The 14,211-nt window shown below is 41.6% G+C and overlaps 1 protein-coding gene across 1 annotated transcript in view; it reads right to left on the bottom strand.

Moving 5' to 3' along the window:
• The window catches only part of gpx7 (glutathione peroxidase 7), a 77,277-nt gene extending 63,446 nt beyond the window's left edge, over positions 1-13,831 (bottom strand). Inside the window, exon 1 of the mRNA XM_039735622.1 lies at positions 13,543-13,831. Within this exon, the coding sequence (XP_039591556.1) occupies positions 13,543-13,677 (135 nt within the window). The 5' untranslated portion in view covers positions 13,678-13,831. The remainder of the gene's footprint in view (positions 1-13,542) is intronic.
• Between the last annotated feature and the right edge of the window lie 380 nt (positions 13,832-14,211).

Genomic DNA, 14,211 nt, shown 5'->3' with positions numbered 1-14,211 from the left:
GGTGGCCTGCGCCACCACCACCTACTCAAAGCATCATGATGCTCCAACAATGATGGACGGATTAAAAGGCAGAATTCTATGTGACCATCATCATCATCATCAAGCCCTTCCGTGAGAACCCTAAATCCAAAGAGGACTGTTTCATTTATGTTAGGTAGAATGCCCAGAGGGGACAGGGTGGTCTCAAGGTCTGGAATCCCTACAGATTTTATTTTTTCTCCAGCCGTCTGGAGTTTGTTTTTTCTGTCCCCCCTGGCCATTGAACCTTACTCTTATTCGATGTTAATTAATGTTGATTTATTTTGTTTTATAATTGTGTCTTTCATTTTTCTATTCTTTAATATGTAAAGCACTTTGAGCTACTGCTTGTATGAAAATGTGCTATAGAAATAAATGTTGTTGTTGTTGTTATTACCAACTGTAGCCTTCATTTTAACCTACTGTAACCACAAGGGGGCACTAGACAGCCCCAAACCACAGACACAGTAAAGCGCCACACGTTACTGGAATAAAAGACAAGGTATTTATTCACACCAGGCACCTACCAATGATCACCTCTTCAGTAATAAGCCATAAATATACAATAAATCAAACAGTTCTCACAATTCTTCATCCTTCTCTCCTCCACTGAGTGTTGCCTGCTGCCTCCTGACTCTGACTCCCTGGAACTGAGGCAGCGGACACCATTTATGTTGGACCCAAGAATGCTTCCGGTGCCACTCCATATCTTCCGGGAAGCACTTCTGGGCCATAAAGAAAGTAGGGAGGTCCTCCCCTGACAGCTCTCTCTATGCAATTAATATGTACTTATTCTGGTGAAAAACATTTTTATTTGTTTGATTACATTTTTCAGTCGAACAGTAGTGCTAATCCAACGAGATGAACTGAAGGGCTCTTTCCTCTTTTGTCAAACTTGTTATGTTTGAGTTTTTTGGAGAAAAGCACTCTGAGCAGTTTAAAATCTAAAATTACAATGTAGAACAACAATGCCATCTTGTGCTGTTAAAGGGAAACTACTGACCTGCCTTGTCACCTGTAAAAAAAAACCCTCTATCTTTCTTCTTTTTCTGGCTGCTCCAGTTAGGGGTCGCCACAGCTGATCATCTTTCTCCGTATCTTCCTGTCCTCTCCATCTTGTTCCATTTCCCTCATCACCTGCATGTCCCCTCTCACCACACCCATAAACCTCCTCTTAGGCCTTCCTCTTGTCCTCTTGCCTGGCATCCTTAGCATCTTTCTGACCAACTGAATTCAGTTCAGGGTCTTTTGGAGCCAGAAGCAATCCTGTGTGGGGTGCCAGTCCATTGGAGGCGCACACACACACAGACACACAAGGCCAATTTAGGTTTGTTAAAAGGGCACTTCTTCTGGTTTGCTTTCTGCTATGGAATTTGCTCAGAGGAATGTCCCATTTCTCTGCTGCTCATCCCACCCAGCATCACAACTCAAATCGCGTCTTAGGCTCACAAGACACCCTTCTCAGATGGCGTAACTAAAGAAGAATTCCTTAAAACTGCATGGGTGCTGCTTACACAACAGGAGGCTCTCTCACTCACGCAGCTGTTACACTTTATAGTTGTGTATTTTGATTCTTCTGTAATGGCTCTATTGCTCCTATTTCCATGACATTGTCACTTCATATACTATATGTCACTAAAGCAGTTCTTTTTTTCATTTTTGTACACTTTGTTTCTTACAATTCAGTGTAATGGATAGCAGGCATTGGCTGCATCCCGGTCAGGCTGGTTCAAGATTCCTTTACCTGGCTGGGAGGCCGGCACACCGGATAGGCAAGGTGGTCTCTCCCATAGCCAGGAGATGGGCAGAAATAGATATGCTGGCATCCCAGAAGGATTATTCAGAATATCTGAACAATCTAGACAAAAACAGGCCATTCAGCCTAACAAAGCTTGCCATTCCAATCCACTAAATTCTTCCAAAATAACATCAAGGTGAGTTTTGAGGGTCCCTAAAGTCCTACTGTCTACCACACTAATTGATCACTTATCCCATGTGTCTGTGGTTTTCTGGGTAATCTCGACCCGTCGGCTCTTGAAAATTTTAGACCCATCTCTAACCTGCCTTTCTTAAGTAAAGTTCTAGAGAAGGCAGTCATTATGCAGTTAAATGACCACCTCAATAATCCTGCTATTCTTGATAAATTTCAGTCGGGTTTTAGAACAAATCACAGCACAGAAACTGCACTCGTTAAAGTAGTAAATGATTTGCGAGTAAATGCAGACAGAGGCCATTTATCTGTTCTCATCCTCTTAGATCTGAGTGCTGCATTTGACACCATTGATTACAACATTCTTAGAAATCGCCTTCGTCAATGGGTGGGCCTCTCTGGCAGGGTCTTAAATTGGTTTGAATCCTACCTGACAGGGAGAAAATTTTTTGTTAGTTGTGGTAATCACATCTCAAAGACACATGATATCCAATATGGTGTTCCACAAGGCTCCATCCTGGTCCACTGCTCTTCTCAATCTACATGCTTCCGTTAGGTCAGATTATCTCAGGTTACAATGTGAGCTACCACAGCTATGCTGATGACACACAGCTGTACTTATCAATAGCACCTGATGACCCCGACTCTCTTGATTCACTAACACAATGTCTGACTTGTATCTCAGAATGGATGAATAGTAACTTTATCAAGTTAAATAAAGAGAAAACTGAAATCTTAGTGATAAGCAATAATGGATACAATGAGGCTATTAGAAATAAACTGGATACATTAGGATTAAAAGTCAAGACGGAGGTAAAAAGCTTAGGGGTGATTGTTGACTGTAATCTGAATTTTAAATCACATATTAATCAGACCACTAGGACAGCATTTTTTCACTTAAGAAACATAACAAAAGTTAGACCTCTTATATCATTGAAAGATGCTGAGAAATTAGTTCACGCGTTTGTTTTCAGTCGACTAGATTACTGTGACGCACTCCTCTCAGGACTACCAAAAAAAGACATAAATCACTTGCAACGAGTGCAGAATGCAGCTGCTAGAATCCTAACTAGGAAAAGAAAATCCGAACACATCTCTCCAGTTTTAATGTCACTACACTGGTTACCTGTGTCATTCAGAATTGACTTTAAAATACAGCTTATGGTTTACAAAGCCTTAAATAATCTCGCTCCATCTTATATATCGGAATGTCTGACACCTTATATTCCAAATCGTAACCTCAGATCCTCAAATGAGTGTCTCCTTAGAATTCTAAGAACAAAACTTAAAAGAAGTGGTGAGGCGGGTGGCCTTCTGCTGTTATGCACCTAAAATCTGGAATAGCCTGCCGATAGGAATTCACCAGGCTGATACGGTGGAGCACTTTAAAACACTGCTGAAAACACATTACTTTAACATGGCCTTTTTATAACTTCAATTTAATCTTAATTTAACTTAATCCTGATACTCTATATGTTTAATTTCCTCATAATAACTATTCATGGTGGCTCTAAAATCCGTACTGACCCCAACTCTCTTTTCTGTTTCTGTTTCTTTTTCCGGTTTCTTTGTGGTGGTGGTGGCGCCACCTCTGCCTACTCAAAGCTTCATGATGCTCCAACAATGATGGACGGATTAAAAGGCAGAAGTTTACGTGACCATCATCATCATCAAGCCCTTCCGTGAGAACCCTAAATCCAAATTGGACTGTTTCATTTATGTTAGGTAGAATGCCCAGAGGGGACTGGGTGGTCTCATGGTCTGGAATCCCTACAGAATTTATTTTTTCTCCAGCCGTCTGGAGTTTTTTTGTTTTTTCTGTCTCCCCTGGCCATTGAACCTTACTCTTATTCGATGTTAATTAATGTTGATTTATTTTGTTTTCTTATTGTGTCTTTTATTTTTCTATTCTTTATTATGTAAAGCACTTTGAGCTACTGTTTGTATGAAAATGTGCTATATAAATAAATGTTGTTGTTGTTGTAAAGAAAAATGTCCTAATGTTTGTGTGAAATTTCCCCTTCACAAGTTTCCAACTGTGTCCCCATGTTTTTTGATGAACTCATTTTAAAGTCACCATCTCGATCCACTGCACTAATTCCCTTCATCATTTTAAACGCTTCACTCAGGTCTCCTCTTCATCTCCTGTAGAGGCTCAGCTCTTGTCATCTTTCCTCATCACTCACCCCCTGTAGCCCCTGAATCAGCCTAGTCGCTCTTCTCTGGACCTTCTCTTGTGCTGTTATGTCCTTTTTGTAGCCTGGAGACCCAAACTGCACACAGGACTCCAGATGAAGCCTCACCAGTGAGTTATAAAGACTTGAGCAGAACCTCCTGTGACTTGTACTCCACACATCATGGCGCTATATAACCTGACAGTCTGTTAGCCTTCTTAATGGCTTCTAAACACTGTCTGGCAGTTGATGATGTCGAGTCCACTACGACTCCTAAATCCTTCTCATAAGGTGAACTCTCATTGTGTATTCAAACCCCACATTTTTACTTCCTATGTGTAATTCTTTACATTTACTGACATTAAATTTCACCTGCCACAAACCTGCATAAGCCTGTATGCTGTCCAAGTTCCTCTGTGATGATTCAATGGATTCTCAGGTTCTGCAGCTTAACCAGTTTGTTATTTATATTCCTACCCCGGCACTGCCCCCTGCTGGTCACCACTCTTAACATTGGCCAATTCTGATGCGGTTCCTCAAACCATCACCCTCTGCTTTCTGTGTCTAAACCAATTCTGCACCCATCTACACACCACACCCTGAACTCCCACTTCTTTTATTCTGATGCCCACCCTCTCTTGTCGCACATCACCAAACCCATTCTGAAAGGCCAGATAAATCATATCATCTGCTCCACTCTGGTCGTATCCTTTTGTTGCCTCCTCATAGAATTCCAGCATGTCAGTAAAACACGACCTCCCTTTTCTGACCCCATGCTGACTGTCCTGTTCTTGCCATGTGTTGCTCAATCTTATCCTTCATAATTCCTTCCATTCATTTTCCTGTGATGCATGTTAAGCTTACTGGCCTGTAGTTGCTCTGATCTGCCCTGTCACCCTTTTTATATAATGGGATGATATTTGCCATTTTCCAGTCCTTCGGAATCTCTCCAGTGCACAGCGACTTCCTAAAAATATGTTCCAAGGGTTTATATCTGTACTCACTAGCCTCCTTAAGAACTCGAGGGTAAATACAGGAAGATTCAAAAAGATTCATCTGATTTCAAAGTGCCATATTTTTACAACTGAGAGGTGCCTAGGAACCAATCACATATCAATTGAAAAAGGGGGTCTTAGAGTTTGTGACTGTCAGCGGAAGATGGCTCTCTTCAGTGTGTGAGGAGATGGCGATCCCTGAGCAGAAAAACGACCTGCTCAATCGAGTATGGGATGAATTTGACTATCGCGTTGATGTTGGAAGTCATATTGAGCACTTGTAAAATTACATAATAAACTTTATGCTCCCCTAAGCCATTTACAATTCACTGCATTGTTCTGTAATGATTTACAAGTGAAATAAGTCATTTTGAAATCAGATTCATCTTTTTGAATCACTTTGTATTATCTGGCCCTGGTGATTTGTTTGATTTCAGCCTGTTTAATCTTAGCAGCTCTTCTCCCTCTAAAATTGCAAAAACCTTCAGTACCTCCTTAGTAGTCCCTGTTACCACTCGGAGGTTATTCACTTCCTCACATGTGAAGACCTCAGAAAAATGTGAGTTTAAAGCATCTCCTATTTCACCGTGTGTATTTTTTAGTTCCCCTTCACTATTCCTGATCCACCACCTCCTTGACTGTTCTTTTACTACTAAAACACTGAAAGAATCTCTTTTAGTCTTTTAGCCTCCCTAACATGCTTCTTAATGGTTGCCTTCATTTTCTTATATGCAGTACGATTCACTTTGCAGTTATTCCTCTTCTGTGTCTTACTCGTCTGTTTTTTCCTTTGCGGCTTCTTTTTTAACTCTGTATTAACCCACTGCGAATTTTTTTAAAATGTCTCACTAATTCCAAATTTAGGTCTGTACCTGTCCTGCATTACATGCTAAACGTATTTAAACCTGTCCCGCTGCTCCTTGACTGTCTCCATACTTAACAGCTCATCCCAGTCTATCCACCTTAGACTTTGCTGCATCTGCTCACAATTTGCTCTACCCAAGTTAAACTTAACAGTTTGAGTCTTTGCATGCGCACTCTTACAAAACACTGTGTTATATTATAGTCACATGACCCTAGTGGTCCAATCACCTTTACACCCTCAGTTCTATCCCGATTATTTCAAAATACTAAATCTGGACAGACTTCACTCCGTGTTGGTGCTTTAACATAAAGACGTTACAATAAAAGTCACTGAATACTTCTAAAAACTCCTGCTCTTGTGCACGGCATACACACACACACATCAAGCACACACTAGGGACAATTTAGGATCACCAGTCCACCTAACCTGCATGTCTTTGGACTGTGGGAGGAAACCCACACAGACACGGGGAGAACATGCAAAGTACATGCAGGGAGGACCCGGGAAGCGAACCCGGGTCTCCTTACTGCGAAGTAGCAGCACTACCACTGAGCCACCATGCCGCCCATTAATAATAATTTGTAACATTTACATGACACTTTCCTCACAATTTAAAGCGATTTACAGTACATGGAGACCTTCAACCACCAGTAGTGTGTAGCATCTACCTGGATGATGCCATGGCAGCCATTTTGTACCAGTTACGTTCACCAGGGGATGAGATAGATAGTTAGCGATGGGGGATGATTAGGAGGCCATGGAGGGTATTTTATGGAGATGGATCACAATATTCTTAGAAATCGCCTTAGTCAGTGGGTGGGCCTCCCTGGCAGTGTCTTGAATTGGTTTGAATCCTACCTGGCAGGTAGAAAATTCTTTGTCACTTGTGGTAATTATACTTCAAAGACCCCTGATATTCTATATGGTGTTCCACAACACTCTATCCTGGGTCCGCTGCTCTTTTCGATCTACATGCTTCTGTTAGGTCAGATCATCTTGGGGCATAACGTGAGTTACCATAGCTATGCTGATGACACACAGCTGTACTTATCAATAGCACCTGATGACCCCGACTCTCTTGATTCACTAACACGATGTCTGATTTGTGTTTCTGAGTGGATGAGTAGTAATTTTCTCAAGCTAAATAAAGAAAAAACTGAAATTTTAGTGATTGGAAATAATGGATATAATGAGATTATTAGAAATAAACTTGATGCATTAGGATTAAAAGTCAAGACGGATATAAAGAATTTAGGGGTAACTGTTGACTATGACCTGAATTTTAAATCGCATATTCATCAGATCAACTGGACAGCATTTTTTCACTTAAGAAATATAACAAAAGTTAGACCTCTTATATCATTGAAAGATGCTGAGAAATGAGTTCACGCTTTTGTTTTCAGTCGACTAGATTACTGTAACACACTCCTCTCAGGACCACCTAAAAAAGACATCAACCAATTGCAACGAGTGCAGAATGCAGCTGCTAGAATCCTAACTAGGAAAATAAAATCTGAGCACATCACGCCAGTTCTGATGTCACTACACTGGTTGCCTGTGTCATTCAGAATTGACTTTAAAATACTGCTCATGGTTTATAAAGCCTTAAATAATCTGCTCCATCTTATATATCAGAGTGTCTGACACCTTATATTCCAAATCGTAACCTTAGATCTTCAAATGAGTGTCTGCTCAGAATTCTAAGAGCTAAACTTAAAAGAAGTGGCGAGGCGGGCGGCCTTCTGCTGCTATGCATCTAAAATCTGGAATAGCCTGCCAATAGGAATTCGCCAGGCTAATACGGTGGAGCACTTTAAAACACTTTAACATGGCTTTCCCATAACATCATTTTAATTTAATCCTGATGTTCTGCATATTCAATTAATTATCATTACTATTCATGGTGGATCCAAAATCCGTACTAACCCCTACTCTCTCTTCTGTTCTTTTTCCGGTTTACTGTGGTGTTGATCTGCACCAAGCACCATGATGTCTCTACAGTGATGGATTAAAGTCCAGAAGTCCACGTGACCGTCAATATCAAGTTCTTCCATGAGAGCCCTGAAAACAATGAGGACTGATTGAGGTCATTGATGTTAGGTAGAATGCCTAGAGGGGCTGGGTGGTCTCGTGACCTCTGAACCCCTGCAGATTTTATTTTTTCTCCAGCCGTCTGGAGTTTTTTTCGTTTTTTCTGTCCTTCCTGGCCATCGGACATTACTCTTATTCTATGTTAATTAGTGTCTTATTCTAATTCTTACTTTGTCTTTTTTTTCTCTTTCTTCATCATGTAAAGCACTTTGAGCTCCATTATTTGTATGAAAATGTGTTATAGAAATAAATGTTGTTGTTGCTGTCTGTCATTCATTTTCTAACCCCCTTTGCACTGAACAGGGTCGCGGGGGGGTGCCGGAGCCTATCCCAGCCAGCATAGGGTGTAAGGCAGGAACAGACCCTGGACAGAGCGCCAGTTGATTGCAGGGTGAACACACAAACGGTCCAATTTAGCATCACCAATCCTCTTAACCTGCATGTCTTTGGACTGTAAAGGGGAAACTGGAGCACTCGGAGGAAACCCACGCAGAGACGGGGAGAACATGCAAACTTCATACAGGGAGGACTCGGGACAGGAACCCTGGTTTCCTTACTGTGAGGCAGCAGCATTACCACCGTGCCACCATGCTGCCAGAGGTGGAGTACTTATTATATTTTAGTGCTACAGAAACAAAAGCTCTCCATGATGCGTCAATTGTATCGTTTCACATGCTGCACTGCTGTAAACAGTACGCTAAACAGCAGACGGTGTATCACTCAGTACAGCATTTGCGCTTGGATAAACTTTGTTAATTTTACCAGACGATTATATGGTCACCCATCATAGATATATCTGCAAATCAAAGGCCCATAGGTTGCTGCTGTAAAATTGAAAATGGGTTCATCTTAAAACCTGCTGATGACTCATTAACTGTTAGCCTGCATAATGAGAATGAAACCAGTCATTAGACGTTACAACATTAGGACAATCTAGACAAAAACAGACCAATCTTGAACTTGTTAGTTCTATCCACCTAATTTCTCCAAAATAACATCAAGTTGAGTTTTGAAAGTCCATAAAGTCCTCCTGTCTACCACACTACTCGGTCTCTTATTCCACGTGTCTGTGGTTCACTGTGTGAAGGTAAACTTCCTAATGTTTGCGTAGAGAAAAGACAAGCAAAATGACACCTTTTATTGGCTAACTAAAAAGATTACAATATGCAAGTAGCAACAAATGGGGACTGCAATGGGCTGTCGGTTTGCACCTCCCTATGCAAACCTATTTATGGCAAAATTGGAGGAAGATTTAATGTCAATGTGCATCTTAAAACCAATGTTATATCTCGGTTACATAGATGACATCTTCATAATCTGGACTGCCAGTGAGAAGGACCTCCTCCATTTTCATAATGAATATAATTCTTTTCACCCCAACATAAAGCTGAAGCTGAATTACTCAAAAACAGAAGTCAGCTTCCTTGACTCCACCGTTCAACTGAAAAACAACACCCTTGTAACTTCTGCTTTTCACAAACCAACAGACAGACTACCCTACATAAGAAGTGATAGCTTCCACACCAAGCATATAAGGCGCTCCATTATTTTTAGCCAAGCAATACGGTACAATCGTATTTGCTCGGACCCGACAGACTGGGATAAACAACTGCAGGAGCTCAGACAAGATTTCATCAGACAAGGCTATACCCCCAAAACGACAGACGCTCAAATAAGAAGAGCTACTGCCATACCCAGAGACCATTTTCTGGAATATAAAAACAAAGACAACAAGAACCGCATCCCCCTTGTTGTCACCTACAACCCACATCTTGAAACACTTCGAAAAATTATAAAAGAACTTCAGCCAATGCTAAACAACGACCAAACACTGAAAAATGTATTTCCTGAACCTCCCCTCCTGTCATACAGACAACCACCAAACCTTCAGCAACTAATTGTCCGAAGCTCCCTAAGTGAACCGACAGAAAATGGCACATCTCCCTGCCTACAGAAAAAATGTAAAACGTGTGCCCACATCTACAATACAGACCGTATAGTTATACCACACTGCCGACTTGAACATCACATAAAGGGATCATTTTCCTGCAGATCATCTAATGTTGTCTACCTAATTCTCTGCATGAAATGCCCTGACACTGCACTCTACGTGGGAGAAACTTGACAAACACTCCGCCATAGAATGAATTTACACAGGTGACACATTAAACGTGGCAACATAGATGTTCCTGTAGCGGCCCACTTCAACAGCCATGGACACTGTGAGAGGGACGTTAAAGTCACAGGGCTTATGGGCAACTTCAAAACACAGCAAGAGAGAAAAGAATGAGAAGTTAAACTTGTGTTAAAACTGAATACATTACAACATGGCTTGAATAAAGACATGGGTCTTACAGCCAGATATGAGGACTGTTTGCATCTCTCAGACTGGCACAGATCACCTGTCTACAGAGCCATATTGTTTTGAAAAACTCATCATAAACTTCAAAGGACTTTGTTGGACAGTCATCTTATCCAAAGATCGTGACCATACATTGTTCTTCTCTCTCTTGTTAAATTAATCTTAGCCTGAATGAATCTATTAATTTTTTACATTTAAGATTTTTCATTTAAAGATTTAGCAGTGTGTGTATATAAACACAGGGAACTTCAGTTTCTGTATTACAACTCGCCTGAAGAAGGGGCCTGAGTTGCCTCGAAAGCTTGCATATTGTAATCTTTTTAGTTAGCCAATAAAAGGGGTCATTTTGCTTGGCTTTTCTCTACATTCATAATGACTAACACGGTACAACGCCCTAGTACTACTAATGTATGCGTGAAATTTACCCTTCACAAGTTTCCAACTGTGTCCCCGTGTTCTTGATGAACACATTTTAAAGTCACCGTCTCGACCCACTGCACTAATTCCCTTCATGATTTTAAACGCTTCATTCAGGTCTCCTCTTCATCTCCTGTAAAGGCTCACCTCTTTTAATTTTTCCTCATAAACTCATCCCCTGTAGCCCTGAATCAGCCTATTAGCTCTTCTCTGGACCTCTTCTAGTGCTGCTTTGTCCTTTTCGTACCCTGGAAACCAAAACTGAACCCAGCACTCCAGATGAGGCCTCACCAGTGCATTATAAAGGTTGAGCAGACCCTCCTGTGACTTGTACTCCACACATCAAGGCGCTATATAACCTGGCATTCTGTTAGCCTTCTTAATGGTTTCTGAACACTGTTTGGAAGTTGATAGCTTATAGTCCACTGCGACTCCTAAATCCTTCTCATAAGGTGGACTCTCGATTTTCAGACCTCCCATTGTGTATTCAAACCTCACATTTTTACTTCCTATGTGTAATTCGTTACATTTACTGACATTAAATTTAATCTGCCACAAATCTGCCAAAGGCTATCTGCTGTCCAAGTCATTCTGTAACGAAATGATGGATTCAAAATTATCTGCTAATCCACCTATCTTGGTATCATCTGTAAATTTAACCAGCTTGTTCTTTATATTCCTATCTGAATCATTTAAATATATATAAAAATAACAGCAGCCCCCACACTGCCCCCTGCTGGTCACCACTCTTAACATCAGCCAATTCTGATGAGGTTCCTCACACCATCACCCTGTGCTTCCTGTGTCTGAGCCAGTTCTGCACCCATCTACAAACATCACCCTGAACTGCCACTTCTTGTAGTTTGATGCCCACCCTCTCATGTGGCACCTCATCAAATGCTTTCTGAAAGTCCTGATCAATAACATCATCTGCTCCACTCCAGTCGTATCCTTTTGTTGCCTCCTAATAGAATTCCAGCCTGTTAGTAAAACACGACCTCCCTCTTCTGACCCCATGCTGACTGTTCAGTAAACTCCTGGCGCTATATAACCTGACATTCTGTTAAGCCTCCTTAATGGCTTCTGAACGCTGTCTGGCAGTTGATCACGTTCAGTCCACTACGACTCCATTCTTCAACATTCGTCTCCCAAAAATCCAGCAAATGGTCTCCTCAGTTCCCAGACGTTTACAGAGAGAGGATGCTACAATTGGTAAACGTGGTGGCTCTGGTCCAATGTTTTTGAGAAGTGTTGCTGCCATCAAATTCAAAATGACCTTATTCTTCTCTTCTTCAAATGTTTGAAATGTTTTCTATTTTCTATTGTGAATAAAATATGGGGCTATGAGATTCTGTTTTTAGTTACATTTTACACAGCGTCCCAACTTTTTTGGAACTGGGGCTGTATTTATAACTGATGTTCCTTTTGTGTAGCAATTAAACTCTATTTTCTAAGTTCTGAAGCTTGGCCAGGTCTTTTTATTGTTCTACCATCCCTCCAATTTTAGAGTCATCAATGAATTTCACAATTCAGTCTGTCATTTTCTAACCTGCTAAGTCCTGAACAAGGTCACGGGGGTGTGCTGGAGCCTATCCCAGCCAACACAGAGCTCAAGGCAGGAACAAACCCAAGACAGGGCGCCAGTTCACCGCTGGGCAAACACCTCGAACCACACACACTTGGGCCAATTTAGGATGACCAGTTCACCTAACCTGCATGTCTGTGGGTTATGGAAGGAAACTCCACACTGGGAGGACTTGGGACGTGAAAACCAAGGTCTCTTTACTGTGAGGCAGCAGCACTACCACTGTGCCACCATGCTGCCCACATTTTACTGTTTACTAACTATACCAGAATCAATTTCATTAATATAAATCAGAAAAAGGCTTGATGGGCATTAGCTATTAGCTAAACAAATGGGCTTGAGGGGCAGAGTGGTCTCCTTTCGTTTGTCAAATTTCTTGGGTATGTTCTTATAAGAAAACAATGAAAAAATATTGCATTTACTTACGATCACGAGAAAACAGTCAGTCAGTCATTTCCCAAACCGCTAAATCCTAACACAGGGTCACGGGGATCTGCTGGGGCCAATCCCAGCCAGCACAGGATGCAAGGCAGGAACAAACCCTGCCATGGGTTTGGCATGGCGCTAGCCCACCGCAGGGCACACACACACACCCCAGGGCACACACTAGGGACAATTTAAACAAAAATGATACTGCACATTGTCTTTTGGCTTCCGTACTTTTTATTTTTTTTTTTATCGAGTTCATTGAATCACTGCAATCCTGTCATTCTAGTTTCCACATTCACTGCAGACCTGCTAAACTTTGCAATGACACTTACCTTAAAAAAAGAAAAAAAAAAACTTATGAACTGCAGAAAATAACGGATACAACACTAACGAAGATCGAAACAAAAGCGCACGCACACATTACGAATAACATGCACATATAAACACATTTGCGCTTCGCACCGCTTTCCAAATTCCATGCATTGAGAGTTGCGGAGAGGGAGGTGCGGTTAAAAGAGCGCGCATGCGCGTAACTCCGAGGCGCTCCTGCCACGTAGGCGGCCAACGAGCCGGATTGGCGGAGAGGCGTTAGCGAGTGCGCGCTCCTTCCCAGCACCTCTATTCGCAGTGTAGCTACTCAGTTAGTGCACGCGCGCTGTTAAGAGCTGCAACTTACCGATCCTCTGTATTTCTCCAGAGACACCAGCTTTCCTCGGATATTCACAACTTTAAAAGTGTAAAAGTCTTTATCTTTGCTTTCGGAGAGGGAGACGCATAGCAAAAGTAACGTCAGGGCAGCAGTGGCAAGCATCTTTGAGAAATCCGTTGTTTTTGTTGTATGGCGATTTTACTCTGAAGGAAACTTAATTTAGCTTCCAGAAGAGCACCTCAGCCGTGACATGCGATCCTGAAATCTCTGAGAAGAAACTAAACTCCAACTCCCTTCGCCCGTCTGTGTCTCACTTTACAATGACGATTCACTCGACGATTGAGCGCAGCATCCGCGCAGGCGGTACGTAATAAAACAAGGGGCGGTGTCGCGCTGCTCAAATGCCGAGGGGGCTTCAATAAACCCAAGGCGGTCTGTTGGGGGAGGGAGCGATGGATTTTCCTTGAATTTTGTTTCTTTCTTTTTCGAATTGTAAAAACGCGAATTTAATAGTAATGTAAAAACTCTCCTAATTATTGATTTTTAGCACCTTGGTTGTTTTATGCTTCTTTTTTCTATTTTTAGATAGATACTTTAACTTTATTTGTCCCTAGCGGGACATTCCACTTTTTCCAATACTATTTTTCAGGCCTAAGAGAAGGTTTATGGATGTGGTAAGAGAGGACATGCAGGTGA

The sequence above is a fragment of the Polypterus senegalus genome, chromosome 14 (genome assembly GCF_016835505.1).
Source record: "Polypterus senegalus isolate Bchr_013 chromosome 14, ASM1683550v1, whole genome shotgun sequence".
Lineage (NCBI taxonomy): Eukaryota > Metazoa > Chordata > Cladistia > Polypteriformes > Polypteridae > Polypterus > Polypterus senegalus.
This window is presented reverse-complemented; position numbering and strand designations above follow the sequence as displayed.